The sequence below is a fragment of the Fulvia fulva genome, chromosome 10, assembly GCF_020509005.1.
Source record: "Fulvia fulva chromosome 10, complete sequence".
Classification (NCBI taxonomy): domain Eukaryota; kingdom Fungi; phylum Ascomycota; class Dothideomycetes; order Mycosphaerellales; family Mycosphaerellaceae; genus Fulvia; species Fulvia fulva.
Genome location: NC_063021.1, coordinates 1,479,158 through 1,497,676, shown reverse-complemented (window position 1 = coordinate 1,497,676; position 18,519 = coordinate 1,479,158). Strand labels below are relative to the sequence as shown.

General features: G+C 54.4%; 7 protein-coding genes across 7 annotated transcripts; 3 read left to right on the top strand and 4 right to left on the bottom strand.

The window, feature by feature from the left end:
* Positions 1-492: 492 nt before the first annotated feature.
* CLAFUR5_12029 (uncharacterized protein) lies at positions 493-1,311 on the top strand (the record flags this gene model as incomplete). The annotated part of the gene is made up of 1 exon (XM_047911177.1): positions 493-1,311. One exon carries the CDS (start codon positions 493-495, stop codon positions 1,309-1,311), a length of 819 nt encoding a protein of 272 aa, XP_047767408.1.
* A 186-nt stretch (positions 1,312-1,497) lies between these two features.
* On the bottom strand, positions 1,498-1,836 carry CLAFUR5_12028 (uncharacterized protein; the record flags this gene model as incomplete). Its single annotated transcript, XM_047911176.1, has 1 exon — positions 1,498-1,836. One exon carries the CDS (start codon positions 1,834-1,836, stop codon positions 1,498-1,500), a length of 339 nt encoding a protein of 112 aa, XP_047767409.1.
* Positions 1,837-2,747: 911 nt separating this feature from the next.
* CLAFUR5_12027 (Riboflavin transporter MCH5) lies at positions 2,748-4,292 on the bottom strand (the record flags this gene model as incomplete). The annotated part of the gene is made up of 1 exon (XM_047911175.1): positions 2,748-4,292. The coding sequence occupies one exon, from the start codon at positions 4,290-4,292 to the stop codon at positions 2,748-2,750; it is 1,545 nt and encodes a 514-aa protein (XP_047767413.1).
* Positions 4,293-5,576: 1,284 nt separating this feature from the next.
* Positions 5,577-7,316, top strand: CLAFUR5_12026 (uncharacterized protein; the record flags this gene model as incomplete). Its single annotated transcript, XM_047911174.1, has 1 exon — positions 5,577-7,316. The coding sequence occupies one exon, from the start codon at positions 5,577-5,579 to the stop codon at positions 7,314-7,316; it is 1,740 nt and encodes a 579-aa protein (XP_047767414.1).
* A 995-nt stretch (positions 7,317-8,311) lies between these two features.
* CLAFUR5_12025 (L-threo-3-deoxy-hexylosonate aldolase) lies at positions 8,312-9,384 on the top strand (the record flags this gene model as incomplete). Its single annotated transcript, XM_047911173.1, has 2 exons — positions 8,312-8,781; positions 8,829-9,384. The coding sequence occupies 2 exons, from the start codon at positions 8,312-8,314 to the stop codon at positions 9,382-9,384; spliced, it is 1,026 nt and encodes a 341-aa protein (XP_047767415.1).
* Positions 9,385-11,890: 2,506 nt separating this feature from the next.
* CLAFUR5_12024 (Type 2 glycosyltransferase) lies at positions 11,891-13,486 on the bottom strand (the record flags this gene model as incomplete). Its single annotated transcript, XM_047911172.1, has 4 exons — positions 11,891-12,127; positions 12,186-12,480; positions 12,534-13,376; positions 13,428-13,486. The coding sequence occupies 4 exons, from the start codon at positions 13,484-13,486 to the stop codon at positions 11,891-11,893; spliced, it is 1,434 nt and encodes a 477-aa protein (XP_047767416.1).
* A 4,231-nt stretch (positions 13,487-17,717) lies between these two features.
* Positions 17,718-18,472, bottom strand: CLAFUR5_12023 (ATP synthase subunit g, mitochondrial; the record flags this gene model as incomplete). The annotated part of the gene is made up of 3 exons (XM_047911171.1): positions 17,718-18,003; positions 18,055-18,139; positions 18,193-18,472. The coding sequence occupies 3 exons, from the start codon at positions 18,470-18,472 to the stop codon at positions 17,718-17,720; spliced, it is 651 nt and encodes a 216-aa protein (XP_047767410.1).
* Between the last annotated feature and the right edge of the window lie 47 nt (positions 18,473-18,519).

The following is an 18,519-nucleotide window of genomic DNA, read 5'->3' as shown; positions in this document are numbered from 1 at the left end:
ACCGAGCGCTAGCCACACCGGAGTACGAGCTTGCGAGTACGTAGGTGAGGCGTCAGCGAGGGAGTGAAGCTCTATACCAGCCCTCGACTAGCCTTGGCGCCCGCTCTGATTGGTCAACTTTTAAGTTTTAGGGTCACGCGATCTACCGCACTGTGCCTGTTGGCGAACTCGCAAACATATACTCGTCGCTAACGCCTATGTCGTCGTATAATAAGCACTGTACGTCGGGTAGCGGTAGCGTGGATCGCACGCTACTTTACAGTCTAGAAGGGTTGGTAGAGAGCTCCACTCCGCTACGCTTACCTTTGGAGGTTCACAACCGCCAACAGCACATTTTTGCAGCCTGCTGCGGTTACACAACGCTGCCTACAGAAAGAATCATGACTGTGCCACATGTATGAGAATGCTCTAGATCCGTGTACTATGCGACTAGTTCCTGAGTTCAAAGCTCGACTGTTCCATCATTTCCAGCGCACAATTGACAACAACACCATGGCGCCGCAGTCTACATTCAGCTTCCAGCTATTCTCCGATCTGCACCTTGAGGCTCCAAAGGCATACGATGTCTTCGAACTACCTGCACAGTCGCCTTGCGCAGCTCTAATCGGTGACATCGGCTGTGTCAAAGACAAGGGCCTCCTCGAGTTCCTTCAACTTCAACTCGAGCGCTTCAAGCTGGTCTTCTTCCTCCTCGGCAATCATGAGCCCTATCACAGCAACTGGCACCACGCCACCACGACGATCGAGAAGTTCGCAAGCGATATGAAGCAGCTTCGCAATACCAACACCGCCCTCGGCGAATTTGTCTTCCTCAATCGCACCCGCTACGACACAGACGACGAAGTCACCATCCTCGGATGCACACTCTACTCCATGATCGGACCCACCAAAGATGACATGGACCGCGTCAGCATGGGCCTCAACGACTTCTACAAGATCGACGACTGGACTGTTGAGCAGCATAACGAAGCTCACATTGCTGACCTGGCCTGGCTCAATGCTGAAGTTCAGAAGATCGCCACTCAGGAGCCACACCGCAAAGTCGTCATCCTCACCCACCACAGCCCTACAAAGGATCCGCGAGGCGTCGATCCCAGGCATGCCAACAGTCCCATCAGCTCGGGCTTTTGTACTGATCTGTCAGAGGAGGTCTGCTGGACAAGCCCATGCGTCAAGGTTTGGGCATTTGGACACACTCACTTCAACTGCGATTTCGGCGGTAGACCGGGCTGGCAAGTGGTTACTAACCAGAGAGGATACTACTTTGCGCAGGCTGACGTTTACATGGGAGACAAAGTCATCGAAATTTGAGGATGAGGGCTTTTAGCGATGCGCCGGACAAGATGACTCACACTGGCCACATGCAGATAGGGAGATACTATGGCATGGGCCATTTTAGAAGTGTTCGGTGCTTGATTTCCACATGGTATCAAAGTGAATGTCAGTCTACTACTCAAATTGAGCGACCTTCTACCTTACGGTCCTGTCACTGCCAGATCAAGGCGCCGCCTCAAGCTGCAGGTCCCTTTCCAAGTTCGCGATTGCAGCCTCCAGCTCCACATCTCCCGTGTCTCGATCATGTAGGTAGCGCCGCATAGAGGGTGGCAGGAGACCGTGGTTCAGCCTGCCGTATGGGTCAATGTACTCCTCGACATACGTAAGCATGGCCGCCCAGAATTGCGCTTGCAGCTCTTGCCGATGCTTGACGTATAGAAGAATGACGGCCTCAGTGTACCGATGAACAGAAGGAATGCGGACCGGGTAGAGGTCAGCTGGCATTGGTCCGCAGCCTGCGCCGACAGCTGAAGGTGGCAGTGACGGATCTGAAGCGTGCATGATGTCGTGACCTGGTCCTATATCGCTCGATTCGAGACTTTGAATTCTCCATAAAGTGCTTGATTGGATGTGCAGCTCGAGAAGGTCGGTCTCTAGCAGGAGAGACTCGCTTCGAAGCTGTGGCGGTACATTCCGGGTCACGGCATGCCACGAAGCCAACAGACAGGAGCGTAGAGACAGTCTCGGCGAGGCGATCGTCTGGGACAATGCATGACAAACCCTGTGGCGTCAAAAGGTCAGTATGCTGACCGAAAGGCGTGGTCATGACACAGCAGAGCACTTACATTGATGATAGTAGGTACACAGTAGAAACTTATCAGTCTGTTGCCCCATAGGACGCTAGGGATGCCAATCTCGTCGAGTGTCTTGGAGACAAGCGCGATACTTTGGGTGCGCTTTTTGCTGTGGAGGATACTGCGTGCGACTGGCGTCGCCGTCTCCACTCGTATAGACCAAGACCGAGTAAGAGGCTCAGAACAAGGCCCAGAGTCAGGCCGACAGCTCGAGTATGGTGTTGCATGTTGCCGGTAGCTGCAATCCTCGCTCGCATAGAGGCCATAGCGAAGTCAAGAACGGGCGAACTGTTTTGGTCAAGTGGTGTGTTGTCGATGCAGCATTCTTCTCGATGACCTCGCGACAACGCCGAATTATCAAAGTTCAAGTTGACTCGGGAAAAAAGTGGGAAAGTGAATAAAGCAAAGTCGCCGCATGAACGCGTGCGACCCAATCGCAAGCCACACATCCCACTGTAGCACATGATGCTCCTGCATATGACTACGCGAGAACGGTGGATACTGCAATGTATGGTATTACTGGTATAACGAGCGACTGTCTACTTCTTCGTGTGCGTAAATCATCAAAGTCGAACCATGCCTCATCTTTTTCTCAATGCCTTTCAGTCTATCGACCTTTCAGAACTTCGCATTCCACTTCCACCCAACTTTCATCACTCTCACCGCAACGAACGCTGCCAGAGCAATGATATAGCACAAGCCCGTGAACAGTGCTACACCCCAGTACGCACCATCGCACGCCTCAATCAACGCACCAGCAATCGGAATCCCTGTCAAAGTACCGATAGCCACAATGCAATAGCACGTCGAGTAGTACCGTCCATACTCCTCCGTCTTGCACAGCATGCCAACACAGACCGGTGTCAAGCTGATGTTGGACCCCGAGCCAAAGCCGAACAGCACACAGAACGTGATCGTCAGACCGAAGGCGACATCGCTCTGGTCGTGGTCAGGCGATGCAGAGATGACTGTAGCAGGTAGCCACAGTGCCAGCGAAGATGCCATACATAAGAGTAAGGCAGCTAGCATGGCGTTGAAACGTCCTATCTTGTCTGCCAGAAGACCTGGGATCCATCGTCCAAAGGCTGAGCCGGCGTTGAAGATGGCGATGATCTGATAGGCGAAGGTCGAGCTCATTGCTCCAAAGCTGAGTGAGTACGCTGTGACATACGATATCGGTGCGAAGAGGCCCCATTCCATGAAGTACGTTCCTATCGTGACAAGCGCAAAGTCCACATTGCGAAAGATGCGAAAGTCGGGCAGGATTGACGCATTGTCCTTAGGTGGCAAACGTGATCTGATGAGCAGGTTGCAGGCGAGTAGCAGCCCAAGGAAGACGAAGCCCTGGATGCGCGTTGCCCATCCCCAGCCGACCTTGGGAAACAAGTCCTGTAGCATAAGCGGGAAGATGACACCGCCAATGGCGCCTCCTGTCGCCGCAAGACCAGTTGCGTTGCCACGTTTCGCGTAGAAGAAGTGCCCGATCGATGCGATCGCAGGTGTGAAGACGAGTGCAGTTCCCGTGCCTCCCAGTATCCCGAAGACGATCATGAAATGCCAATAGTCCGTGCATACACCTAGCAGCATAGCACATAGCATGACCAAGATGCTGCCGACCAGAACCAGGTATCTTGGACCATATTTGTCGAAGACTGGTCCGATCAGTAGCCCCGCACCGAACGACAGGAAGACGTAGACACTGATAATCCAGCCGATGGTGCTCTCATTGTAGTTCGCAAGTTGATGCTCGGCCAAGTAGGCTTGATAGATACCGATGGTGTTCATAATACCTAGAGCGGCCAGGAGACCGCAGAAGGAGCCGACAACAACCAGCCAGGCGCGAAGGCCGCCTTCTGGGTATTCGTGTCCATCGGGCGCTTGAGTCGAGCGTGTGGCGGTCAATGCCATCTGATGCTCTTGGTCCTCATCCTTGCTGGAGAAGGATGGATGGTTCACGGCATTCTTTTCATCGTACTGACGATCCACGCCATTCTGATTGCGCTCAACCGCGGACGAGGCCGGGGACGTAGATGCTGGTGTTCGGATAGCTGGGCATCCTGAATCCACGACTGGAGTGTTCGCGGAAGTCGAAGTGCTGTCGAGTGAGTCCTTGCTGTCGGGTGTGTATAGTCCTGGCTTGCTGCCTTTGTGTGCTGCGCTCATACGCCCTCAAGGCATACAGTACACTGGTGTGTCTCCGAGGAATGTGAGGTAGAGATGAGAAAACATACAAAGAAGTGCCGGGGTGATGACACACACATGTATACTTACCGTACCTCTCCCCCACGCGCCCTCCCAGAGCATGGCAGAAATCATGACCCGCCACGAGGCCATTGTGAGGCCTTACGATTTCCGTTCTCGCTATTTGCTCGTGTTTTTTCTCCGCTCTTGGTGCCGCCGCCCAGTGCCGTCTGCCGCCTTCAGCCTCGGCCAGTGGAGGGCGGTGAGCTCCGCTAGAAGACTTCAAGACTCATGACACTTTCGCTTTGATGTTGTGTTCTACAGTATCGTTGTCATTGACGGCTTCGCGACACTTTACTGAGATGGATGTTGCTCTTCTTCGATGATTTGACGAAGCAGGAGCTCGATGCGCATCGGCATGGTTTCCACGTGGGATGAGCATGGACGCGGGTGTGGCTGAACTCTACCGGCCAGCTCCTCCCTCCTCCTTTCACACAGCAGCGGCAGAACTCCATCCGAGCATCCTGGTTGGAATCTCTTGGTAGCTGTACCCGCGACGAGGCCTATGGGCAGGGAAGTCACTGCAGCCTCTACCGTCACGCCTGGATTGAGCGTACATCAGTGGAACATGAATGATTGACCGTACACTGGGAAAGAGTTGAAATCGCAGCTCGCAAGCAATGAAGCACACATGTGGAAACAAGGCATACGGTGAACAGTACCTCTGCGAAATACATCTTGCAAGTCTGCGATGAGACCGCAGGCGCAGTGGCCGCAATGGGTCCATTAGACCGCGACAAGGGTTGCAGCGGAGCAAGGGTCGTGGCAGTCCTGATCTATGTGATTGTCTGGACACGTTGAATCACCACCCGCTGTGTGGTCCGCCGAATGTGTGCTGGATACTGTGATTGCCTGTGGCGATTGCATACCACCGTGAACATCGATCGCGAGCGATATCGCCAAGCCAGCATTTGAAGCAAGCATATTGACGCACCAAGTAGATGCCTACACGAACACTGATACACGCGGGGAGCATTGATGCAGGTGGTCACTGCTTGTCCTGTTCACGTCCTATGCTTGCTACAAACTATGGCAGCCGACGACCTCCTGCCTTCACTGATCGTTTTAAGCAGCGCTTTCACGACTCACTCTCTTCACCTTTCCCACCGTACCTGCCATCCCCGAAAGCTCGCGTGAACATATCGCGCCGTTGACGGAGCCCATCAACTCAGGATCGCACACTTATAAGCAAGACCGACAGCCACAATGGATGCTTCACCACCTTCAACATCGGCTCACTATAGCAACTCTGCAGACAGCTCCCCAAAGACCCCTCAAAGTGATATGGACATGCCACAACATACTGACATGCCCCAGACTGGCGAATCATCCAAGCAAGACAATGCAGCGAAAATATCTGACAAGCCTCGAGGCGTCACGCGGCAGGTCGCCAACGACTTCTATAACTTCTTGAAAGGCCTGGCCACGAAGACGGAGAAAAGACGACGCGTAAGCGAGCAACACAGAGCAGTTGACACTGTCGAGACGCAGTTCGCTTCGCCCCCTTTCTTAGCCTGGGCAAATCCACGCACTTCTTCTGTTGCTGATAACGACAATGCAGAGGATGAAGAAGCTGCTGTTGTCACCCCTACGTCGGCCGAGGAAGATGACTGGGGCCGGCGTGTTCGAGACCAGATCATCGCACTCAAGCCAAAGCAGCACGACTGGTCGTATTGGGGACCAACCAGTACCATCCCCCAACATAAGTTGATGGCGCTGATGAGAACCCTGCAACAAGACATCAAGAATGGTTTTGAAGAGCATACCTTCCAATATGTAGACAGACTGCATGGCGCCTTCAACAGTGCCTACATCCTCGAATCAAAGGGCGTCAAAGTCTGCGTTCGTGTACCAGCCTGTGGTTGGCCCGAGCGATGGACGGAGGTTGATCAAGACGATTTGAGAGCAGCCGCGCTGGGTCTGCGATACATGAAGAACAACACATATCTGCCAACCCCGGTACTTTACTCCTACGATATGACCATGGACAATGAGATCGGAGCCCCATATACGTTGATGAGCTTTGTCGAGGGAACTACTGCCGACACCATTTGGAAGGGTAGCTGCAATCCCGCAGGGGCGATCGAGAATAAGCGGCAAAACTTCCTTCGAAGCTTGGCACAGATGGTTTGTGGTCTGAAAGATGTTCGCTTCGATCAGTTTGGCACCATAGCGTTCGACTGGTCAGACGATGAAGCCCTGGATCCGCAGATAAGCTTTGGGTTCCGTTTAAATGGTTCCAACATCTTCATGGTCCACAGGAGCTTCAACATTCTGCCTGTGCAGAACTCCGTAGAAGCTATGCTCGCCTCCGGCAAGGCAAAGCGATTCGAAGCCGACGGGTATCCAGAGCAGATCAAGGACGCCAGCAAGAGGGGCATATACATACTCTGGGAGATGATGATCGAGGCTTTCGAGAAGAGTACCAAGCCACCATCTGGCGAACCAGAGTTTGTCCTGATGCAGTCGGACTTCAACCCTCAGAATATCCTCATCAACGATGATGGTGTCGTCACAGGATCGATCGACTGGGACTGCCTTGAGGCCATTCCAAGGCAGGTTGGTTGGAGCTGCGTGCCTCACTGGCTGGCGCTGGACTGGGCATGGGACTATGACTGGCCACTAGGTGCCAGTGTATCTGACGACCTCAAGCCCGACGACTACGTCAGATATCGCAACGACTATGCTCGTTACCTGTGTGAGGCTTCTGGAGGTCACTTCGACTCTGCATATACCGCAAAGTCCCACATCTATCGCCACTTCTTCGCCAGCTTCGAATCATACCCTTGGGTGAGAAGGTTTGTGTCGAACGTGATGGCAGAGATCTTGCCAAGAAACGGCTTCGTATTCAGAGAGTACGCAAAGCACGTTGGTAAGGATGGCTTCCACAAGGGAGAGCGGGCGTGGTTGCAGGAGCAGTTGTTCCGATTCTTTGCGCCCAAGTAGTTTTGTTCTTTTCTTTCCTTGCTCATGCAGCCAGCTAGACCTCAGTATTGACATTCGTGCACTTACCTTCACATGTCTGCCAAGTATTGCATTGCGCGTAACGACATTCCCACTGCCATGTACGTACCTTTACCCATGCAGTGGTGGCTTTTTGCAATTCCCGTGCAAGCACTTCGCGTACGAGCAGCGGCATCACCACAAAGTGCCACAGCGATACACGGGCATATCAATCCCACATCCCATCCGTCGGCATCCCGAAGACGCATCCTGCCCGTAAACATTGCATCAAGCACATGCCAAAAGCTGAAGTCAAGACAAAGATTGCTTGCATCATGTACGATTCGCATCCAGACCACCCTGATGCAAAGACATGCATGGTGCCGTCTGAAAGTCGTGGTCGCCCTCGCCTTCCCTAGTCCATATCATCCCGGTAGGAGCACAGCGCGGAAGAGCTCAGCATGTGCTGATCGTCATGCTGTAGTCGCGCGTCCGACTGTGCATCACCGCTCGCCTCGAGATATCTGCAGAACGCAGACTGGGCCCAGGGTGTCATCGTCCGTATAGCATGCTGCAGCTGGTCGTCGCGCGGGATCCGGGAGTTTGAGTGTTGAGAGGTGGTTGATTGAGCTTGTGAAAGAATAAATGGGAAGATGTTTCGCTGTGACTTCCAAGTTCGGCCCCGTCGGTGCACCTGCCGGCTGTGGACTGTTGCGGGAGGGAAGTGAGCTCGGTGGGAGATGTTCCGGAGAGTTGAGCCTCTGAACGGGTGGGGAAGATTGCCCGGTGGAAGATTAAGAACAGCTCATCGTTGGGGCTGCTGTGGTGGGGGTCACAATGCCGACTGTCGGCCTCTGGGGGATTGTTCTTGAGACGTGAACGGGGAAAGTAGTTCTTAACATCTTCGAGGTTCCTTCATCTGTAAGATATTATTCCTCGACTTCTGATCTCAGCAAACAACATCAACACCCCTCTTCGACCCCACATTCGCATACACAATGGTCAGCAGTGGAGCTCAGGCATCGCCGCCACCAAAGGGCATTTACTGCCCAGTTCCAACCTTTTTCGCGAAAAAAGGCAGCTCAAACTACGACCCAGTATCACCTCCGCTCGATCTCGAGACACAGAGTGAACACTCGCTTTTCTTGGCAAGAGGTGGCATCAAGGGTTTGGTCATTCTGGGCAGCACCGGCGAGGCGATCTTTGTTCGCAACTCTGAGCGGCATGAATTGATCAAGAGCCAGAGGAAGACTTTGGACGATGCCGGCTTTAAGGACAGACCCATTATTGCGGGCACTGCGACACAAAACATAGATGACACAATTGAGATGATCAAGGACAGCCAGGCAGCAGGTGCTGAATATGCGATGGTACTCGGTCCGGCATACTTTGCTCCAGCAACAGGTCAAGCAGGTCTTCAGAAGTGGTTTGAGGTAGTGGCAGATCGATCACCAATTCCTATCCTAATGTAAGTATGGCGCTGTCAGTGTTACAAGTGGCGCTAACGACGGGCAGTTACCACTACCCCGGCGTGACGAATGGCCTCTACATTGCACCATCCACATTCGAGAAGCTGGCAGCGCACCCGAACATTGTTGGCACAAAGCTCTCGCACGGCATCATCGATGACCAGACATTGATCGCTTCATCGCCCAACATCGACCACGAGCACTTCTACACATTCACCGGTCTTGGTCAGAACTTGCTTCCAGTGTTGACAATTGGTGGTGTCGCCGCCATTGATGGTCTGTCCGGCTGCTTTCCAAGAGTGGTCGTCAGACTCTTCCGCATGTTCAATGACAGCTCAGCCAAGGGCACAACCAAACAGGATATCAACCAGATGCGCGAGTTGCAATTCAGGATATGCAAAGGCGAGAAGCTCATTGCTGCCTGGGGTCCGGTTGGGATGAAGGAAGCTATTGGCAGACTCTGGGGCATGGGCGATCCCAAGGGCAACCGTCTACCTCTCGCCGGAGGCTTCCAGGATGGCGAGAAGGAATGGGCCAAGTGGGATAAGACTTTCCAGGGCCTCAAGGAATTGGAGCAGAAGTTCGAGTCGGAGGAGAAGTGAAGGCTGATCGTGAGAGTCGCGCTAGCAATTGGAGATCGTCTTACTACGCGCTAGCAGACGACCCTGTATGCAGGTCGTAAATCTGTCACGTTCCTGCTGAAGGAGTGAAAGCTTCAATGTTGCTGTGCCGCTTCTGATCGAGATTGACGAATGCCCGACAGAATCACGCTGAACGCATGTTGTCTTAGACTGTAGAACAATCAGTCCGCCGGGTTCCGAGATCTCGTGCCTTATCTGCTGGTGAGCGCTCTTACGGGGACACGGGCTCATCCTCAGATACGAGTTGCATGTGAATGTGCTGTAATCAGACTTTCGAGCAGACCCTCGTCTATTGAGTGTGACAGCCGCGCATGACCTGAGCTTGGCGTGAGAGTACTTGGATCAATAGTCCCGCAGATGTCCAAACAGGCAATTACGAAAGCGAATTCTCAGCTGAGTCTTGACGTAGTCTGGCTTCATCAGTGAATGCTCTGCATCAGCAGTGCCGTCAGACAGCTGGCGCTGGCGCAGGATCTTTGACAACCACATACTCCCGAGACTTTTCACCGAGCCGTCATCCTCTGCGCGTCCGATATTCTGCCACCATCAAAAGCCAATCTGGAGCTCTTCTCCAAGTCGAGCATGTGGCGTCTAGGTCTCAGATGCTCGTGCGCTCAGAATTTGCCCGAGCCTGCTGGTGGCCCTTTCTCGCCGGAGAGCGGGCAGATCATGTTCGAAGCGTGTTTAGCCGTTTGCTTCACTTCACTGCTACATACTGTGGAGATGTCGACCCATCACGACATCGGCGTCTTCGAGCGCCGCTCCAGCAGCGAGCCGACTGCGCGAGCTCCAGCCGACTGTCGTTGTCGTGTCAAGAGACATGGTGACATCCACGACATCTCACAGCTGCTGCATGACATCGTGCCACGCACACGGCAGAGAGCCATCCTGGTCGGCTGCAGTTAGACGAGACGCAGCCCATGACTCTCTGCTGCCGCTGTCCACTAGACCAAGTAAGGTGGCCGTCTGAAGGTGGTTGTTGACCACGCCACAAGTAGTAGTATGTACATCAGCTTGTTGGCTTGAGACTTTGCGCAGTGATATCTTGCCCTGTGATCCACCAGCACTGACTAAGTTTGTAGACACGCAATCAGAGCGGGCCGAGAAAGACGTCGGTGAGCAGCATGACGAGCATGCGGCCGGTGCATTCTTTTCGCTCGAACCTTGATCCCTGCAAGTGGCAACCCTGAGTGAACGTAGTATCAAGTACGTACATGCACTCTTCCCAAACAACGCAACCCTTTGCCTCCGGTCAGCGCGTCTTACGTTTCCAGCACCGATTGAGCCGCATGACCACTCAACATTCGTGGTGGCGAACAGTCAAGAGGGTTTGGGCGTGGTTGTTGCGGCATCCTGCCCGAAGTCGACGGTGATGTCTGTCGACCTCATGATCGTCGGTCCACCCCTCTCGCCTGCACGAGCAGGCCTTTGCATAAGGTGGCTGGCAGGCGTTATGCATGGCACACTGCCTAACCGCAAGCAGGCGCGAAAACGTGTGAGCCTGCTGCCTTAGTGCTGTCCGGCCACGTTGGATTTAGCTACAGCCATACGGTCAACCACATCTCTGATCCACAGCCAGTGGCCAGCGTTTGTGGCTCACTGACTAATTGCTCAAGTTTCATTGACATTTGATGGAATTACCCCAAACTTTGAGAAAGCTTGGCGGTTTACACTGTCCGGCTGCCATGGATTAGCTCTCGTCCACGATGGCCGCAGATGTGGCCAGTCAATATTGTGGATGATGGATTCGTGGCTGCCACCACTAGTGAGCCTTCAGATTCGCTTCCGGTCAGCACGGTAGTGCATCACAGGACCGGAAAGCGGGAGCTGAGGTGGAGGAGAGTGCTGAGAGCTGTTATGCCTTGTAAGCGAAGGCAGTGTGTAACGACGGGCCTACCGAGAAGATACGTTGTGTACATCGCACTCATTGTTCATATGCGAAGCGGGCAGTCGCACAGCAGAGACCCAGCAGGCCTCGGTACAAGGATACCTGCTGCGCTGCAGGTACGCGAGCACGGCGAGTTCAGTAGCAGCATCAATATGATTCTATCAACGACCGCATCAAGGCCATCAAATTGCTTGTCCGTGCCTGATAGAGACGTCGCTATGCCATGAGGTACTCTGTACACAAACGCTCAATAACGCTCCAAACGTAGCAGTTGCGTCGAAAGCTCCAAGCCTGCCGCCCAAACGTGCCTCTGCAAATCTCCCTTACATTCTTGGGACAGCCATGCTCAAACCACTGTGCCGGCCGCGTGCCCCAACTTTTCAAGCCGTTACGCCTCGCCAAATAAACCTGCTCATGAGTAGCACCAAGAACTTTTTCTGGGCCAGCACAGCGTTTCCAACGGGCAGGTGATGCCTCTCCTGGTGGCAGATGGTGCCTCGCACCCATCTACCTCTATGCGAAGTGCTGATGCAAGAACTGAAGACGATGCCTGGGTATCGTGCGCAAACATAAGTTTCGTCAATCGTGATAGGGTGTTGTCGTTGTCGTTGTCGTTGTCATTGTCATTAAGGGTAGGTTGTGATGCTTGCGGTGGGTGTCGTAGGCAGGCAGTGTCTCTTCGTCGACCACTTCGTTGTTGGCAAAGTCGAAAGTCTCGGACTTCCGGCCATCGGGTATCGTCGAGCCGTATTGTGGCAGCCGAATCATACGCACGCGGTTGTCGGTATCTGCGCCGTCTCTGCTTCCCCATGTTGTCTGAAAAGGCGGTCAGTGAATAACATTCGTCAATTTTAAGCTTATGCCGTTAGCTCACCTCACTTAGTGTGAAAAGACCCCATAGCTTGATCAGACCATGGAAGTAGCCAAAGCATACGTAGACGGGTATAAAGACCACGTCTGCTGGGTATCGGAAAAAGTGACCCCAAAGTTTGACAGTCTTGCTGAACAGAAATGTCCATGTGAACAGGAACACGAAAAGTGCGGTGCGCAGATTTTCGGGCCAGTTATATGATGCTTGGTAGCAGGAAATGAATATTAAGAGATCATAGGGTAATGCCCAGGCCGTGATTGTTGTTTGAAGGACGGAGTACGTGCTCCAGGGTTGTGTTCTGCAGATCCTGTCAGTAAATGCCTTGCAGCCATATGTTCATGGTACACATACGCCCAGTAGTGACGCTCGACAAACATGCTCGTGAGGTTGCTGCGCCAGTTGCTGCGCACCCACCGGAGACACTGGCTCAGGTACTTGGGCCCATCCTCCAGCGTCGTCTGCACTTCCGCCTCCTTGTGGTACTGCATGGCGATTTTCCAATCGTGGCTGTACATCCATCTCGTGATGAAGTTATCGTCGTCAGCGTTGAGCTGGCACGTGCGCCACTCTTCGTGCGTGAAGCCGTGGGTGAACGCATCGTCCTGGAGAATGGCGCTTCGATAAGCGACGGTCCGACCGGAGAGACATGGCAAGCCGCCATCAATGTGGAGGCAAGCGGAGCAGTCGAAATTTCGGCGCTCGAGGTATGCCGCACCCAGGAAGCTCCAGACGCTCATGTTCTGCGAGCGCCTCAACCTCTGCGAAGTGCCCACGCCGCCCATCTTTGGATCCTCAAAGGGTGCCAGCATCCACTGCAACACCTTTGGCGGCCACATAACATCATCGTCCACGAAGATGGTAATGCGTGTTGACACTTCCGGTATCGCTCGGCACATCTGTCTGCGTTTGTTCGCTTCCCGTATGCTTAGAACGCGAATCTTTTTGGCGTTAATCCTGTTCGCCGTCTTGGTGAGGTTTTCGACGTTGGTCTCGATCGTCACTAGGATCAGCTCGTACGGCTGGGCGGAGAGACAAGTCCGCAGGGTGGTTTCGAGTTCATCGCCACCGTTGGCAATGGTCGGCAGGATGATGGTGACATCCTGCGAGGTGTAGGTAGGGCTCTCTGGTATGGGGATTGGTCGGAAGGTCCAATGTGAAATGCAATTGACGATCAGGCGGAAGTAACGAAACAACCTGTTCGATGTGTGAGCCTCACGTGCATCGTGGATATAGAGTTTTCTTTACCCGTTCCCCGAAGAGGACGGACGGGCTGTCGAGAAGTGGAGGGAGAGATAGCATACCATGCAACGACGGCGATACAAAGCCAGGAAACCATGCTGCTACCCTTAAACGAGAGTGAATGGTGGCGAGAGGACCAGAGTCACCGACGGACATCTGGTGATGTAAAAGTATAAAAGGGAAGCGATCAGAGGACGCAGGCAGAGGCAGTAGGAAGAATATAAGTCTTAGCCATGGTTTCCTCGGTAGTCATGCGAGAGCGCCTAGGGTGCGGTGGATGCTGGGCTATGTTTTATTAGTACAGAAATATGTGCAGAGCTCCATACCTTATGAGATCACCGAGAGGAAATGGAGGCGCGTAAAGCTGGCGGCGAGCGTCGAATTGGAGCTGGCCTGGTCAGTCTGGCGCATGCAGCAAGCTTTGGCACAGACCTGAGACGCCCCTCTTCCCGGTCGACTTCTGGTGGGGTTGCAGGCAGGTGCAGCTGCGCATTTGCCATTTGGCAGCAGCTACTAGTTCTACGTCTACTAGGTACGCTGCTCGAGCCCGCAGCCGCTTGCACATCCTTAGCTCGAGCGCTCTCATCATCAGGCAGGCGAGCGAGCGGGCGGGCGAGTGATGAGCGAGCGAGCGATACACGGATACATAATCATTCACCAAGCGGTAGCACGAGCATAACTACAGTATGTACTGCCGCTGCTGCTATCGGAACGGCCATTATTGACAGCTGCACACTGCAATACCTTATTTTGCACACGCAGCATTCTGCCCGCGACCACCAGTTCTTTGCCCCAGTCCTGCGCTCATGCTGGCGACCTTCCCATCCGTGCGTTCGTACGCGCTCTTCCCAGCCTCTACTCGTCTCCCGTCTAGTCGCACCTGCTCGCTGTAGGAGCGAGTGCCGTCAAGCCCTGTTCCTGCTAATTCAACTACTGCTGCCCTGTTGTTGATGAACGACTTGCCCGTGTCTGTCGCGTCTAGCCCCGCCGCCGTCCGATGGGCGTATCTGTAGACTGTCGCTGGATGAGGCCATCCCACCTGCTCGCCGACACGCCCTCTTCCACACCTGATGGGCCAATCTCGGCGGCAAGCTCTGTGCGCCAGATGGAGCCCTGATGGAGAGCGACGGCCATCTACGGGCTCGTGCACTCGGCGGCCAACAAGGGCTAAGCGCCATTGAGATTCTCGCTAGGGAAGTCTTCTACAGTACTCGCCAACGGTCGAGATTGCGACTCTGGAGTCTGCTGCTGGCTCTGGCTCTGGCTCTGGCTCTGCCACTGCTACTGCCACTGCCACTGCCACTGCCACTGCCACTGCCACTGCCACTGCCACTGCCACTGCCACTGCCACTGCCACTGCCACTTCGCCGCGTCTACATCCACCACGCACACGTCGCGCGCTCGCCGCCGGCGGCTGACGCTCTCAACACTCATCACCTGCGCAGCTGCCGGCGAAAAGGCGTTGAGAGTGAGACATGAGACGATGATTAGCTGGACCGTCGACTGGGGTAGAGCGCGGCCGGGAACATCCACACATGCTAATGACGACTTCCTCCTAGCGGCGTAGAGTTGTCGCTAGCACGCGCGAGTGAACAGGTCGGGTGCGTTGACAAAAAGCTTCACCACCACCCTCGTTTGGGTACGTACCTCCGTGTCAGATCGTGCGCAGCAAATAGTGTTGAGGTGGACACATGTTGTAAGCGATGCTGGTTGATCGATTGCGAAATCTTTAACAAGTAACCGCGCTGGCCACGCCGCCTCCACCCTCCGCCCTCCACGAGATCGTCTTGCGCAACGGACATATCCATGCATCTCTGCTCGCTCTGTTAAGGGAGCCCTGCAAGCCGCAATCCCGCGACGTGCAACTGCCACATGCGTGCCTCTTCTGCAGTGTGGGAATGTAGACCCTGTGGAGCTGGTGATACCAGGCTTGCAGGTGCATGCCTTCTAATGCCCCTCTAACAGGAAGTGCATTCGCCTGCGTTCGCCTGCATACGCCTTGATCGAGCGATACATCCGACACGACGCAAATCATACTTTGGTTTTGCGGATCTCTGCTCGAGCCTGGAGCATTGGACAGCCTACATTGGCCATTCATTGACGTCAAAGTGGCCGTCTCCGCCGTCGCTGCTGCAGCTCGGCATCATGAAGATGCAACTGGTGCAGCTTTGATTGCCACGCACGTGCCACGACACCAACAGCTGCTGATCGCATGAACAATGCTAGTTGACTGGGGTCAGATATGTGCAGTTGATCATGGCGGGTGGAATGTCGTTCCCCGTGCCGCTGCGTGTAAATGCCTGCCTCCACGATGATATCGCTGTTCGCTTCACACAGGAGGCGTGCAACCTTTGCGTCGATGGTGTGTAGCTCGTCCTGCTGGAGCTTAACGTAGTAGTGCCAATACTTGCTGTGAAAGCGTTGAGCCGCCGGTCTTGCTTGCTTCCGCGCGTCGCCTCTCGTGTCGAGCTCCTAGGTAGCAGCGTGTGTTGTGCGTGACCCACTGCCAGCGTTTGGGGAGTGATCCCGCGGCTCTGAAGCCACGGCTAATGTGAAGCTTTCTCATTCGGCGAAGAGATTTCTTCTTGCTGTGAGAGTCACGTTGGCGTTGCTTGCCAGATAACCTGGCCGTGGTGACACATGTAGACTTGCGTGAACATGAGCTCTGCGCGGTCGTGAATAGTGGCAATATCGTGCCAGTCTGCCGCAGCGAGGCTCTCGTGTGACGAGTCGCACAACGCCATAACGAGATCGATATGCTGCAGGTACGGATCGCTATGCTTGTCGGCTTCAGATCCGCAAGCGCTCATTGCCGCCGGATCACACTTCCTACGCGTATGCTGGAGATAGGATCTGCTTCAGGGCGAAGGCGTAGGTACAAGTAGAGTCAGTGCATTGTAAGGGCTCGACTTTAAAGTTTAGACTGCGTTGCGGTGAGCCAGTGGCGTGGCCTATTCTGGTCATGTCTACAGAAGACGTCTGCTTCAGGTGAAAGTGGCATGGAGTGGTTGCATCGTTCATGCCGTCGCTTATACCTCTCTGCCCTCCTTACCCACCCATCATAGCCGATGGCATCCTTGTCGTGTTGACAATAGCAGGCCCCCTTCAGGACATCTACGGCGTTGGCGCGTTCGAGGGCCTCCAAGCAAGACTCTTTACATGTCTCCGTAACGACGTGGCTGCTAGTAGCGCGTGCTGGGGCCTGAGCACTCGCGTACGTGCGTAAGGTCTCGGAGCTGGATAATGTTCCACGATTGCCAGTGGACGTTTTGGCGAGGACGATTCCTTGAGTCGGATCTTTCTTGCCTGGAAAGACGTCTAGCAGGACATTCCTTATTTGAACCTAGGGTGACGCTAAATGCCAGGCACTTCGGTACATAGCGAGGTGTCTCGCCGGGGCGTATTGTGTTAGTGGGAGACTTCACTTTCATGCACGATGTTCGGCCTGGCTGAATCTTTGCTTGATACCGGGCGATATGTGCCTGTTGCGGGACAAGCAATTTGTTTCTTCCACTGGTCGTGTGATCCTCGGCTTCAGTCTTCGCCGAGACAGACGAGTCCAGGTGGTTGTAGATGCCAGGATCGATTTTTGTAGTGGCTGTAGCGGCATCCACCTATGTGTTGTCGATGTGGGCTTCGAAGAGTGGCCCTGTCCTGGTGTCAAAACTGCTGAGATGCAGTCAGTCGTTTTGTGAGAAGGCGTGGCTTCACAGCGCGCCACACTGACACAACAACCGCAAGGCGAGTATTTGGCATTGCTGCAGTTCAGTGAGATATGTTTGCTGGAGGAAGTCTGGTGTGAGCTGAATTCTGCTGGTGGATTAGCACCTGCCGATCAAGGATGAGGTCGGCGACGGCCGCAAGTCCGTGCGAACACTCTGCACTCTTCACATCAGCAAACTCACTCCAGTGTCATTGGTACCGGTGGGAGGAGAAAAGTGCAGGTCGCTTGCGCATTTCTCGCAAGTCTCGACATGTCGTCGTGGATGCGTGGGCGAGGGATGCTGTACCAGTAGCACAAGGCAAGGACCATGTCCTTTGGCAGGGGCGGTAGCGATCGGCGAGCCTCTGAGCTGTTTCGCGATTCGTCTGAACGTGAAAGAATTCTGCGACTGTTGGTAATGAGCTCTAGTAGTAAAGACATATCGGTTTATGCACATCCTCCCACGCCATCTCGTAGTTCTGGCTGCGTTCCTCTAGATGCAAAGGACAGTGCGCACTTGTTGTCCCTTCAAGAGGACAAGCTGGCCCGTATCTTCGCATGCCTGATCTGATCTGCCCTCACTCATCTCATCTCTAGTGGTGCTCGGCGTGGCTGCCGCTACTCCTGTATCCTATGATCTTGAAGCGGCCAAGCATCTCTCCGATCGAGAAAAAGCCAATGGTCTCAGCGGTAACAACACCAACGGTCGTCAGAGTGGCTGCATCGAGATCCCTTACTCGCGCGAGGAAGGACTGTGGGTTGTTGATGACAGTTTCGGCGGACTTCTCTGCGGTCTTGGCAGCTTGCGATCCTAGGGAGGCTGGGTTGCGAACGGCGTTGGTGACCTGGCCGAGATATGATTGCACTGTTTGTGTAGACCTGCTTCTTGTCAATGGATGACTTTATAATAGCCGGATCGGGTGCGCTTACGGCGGCTGCATGCCACGGCCGGTGTAGATGATCCTGCCCAGCTCACCAGCTACTTTGCCATAGTACACGACGTGCGGGATGAGACCTTCAGTCCTGTTAGCTGACTTGACGCAATGGCTTGCGCAGCTCAATGCCCACCTTGCACCCAGTTGATCGCTGCGCCAGTGCGGCCACCGACGTTCGACACAGCATTCGAGGCAGATGAGGCGGCCTTGCTCAAAGCTGGACCGGCGGAGCTGGTGACCTTGGAGAGGCCTTCTTGTGCCTTGGAGACGGTGCTCTGGGCTGTCTCCTTCGCTGCGGTTGCGCCCTTGGAGGCTGCTTGTGTCGCTTCGGAGGTCGTCGATGCAGCGCGTCGCTGGACCAGCAGTCGCGACGACTGTCGTAGGGCTAGCCGGGGGAGGAGCGGAGATGCCATGGCTGTGTGAGGGCGGTGTTGATGAGCTGCGACTGTCAATGCTTGGA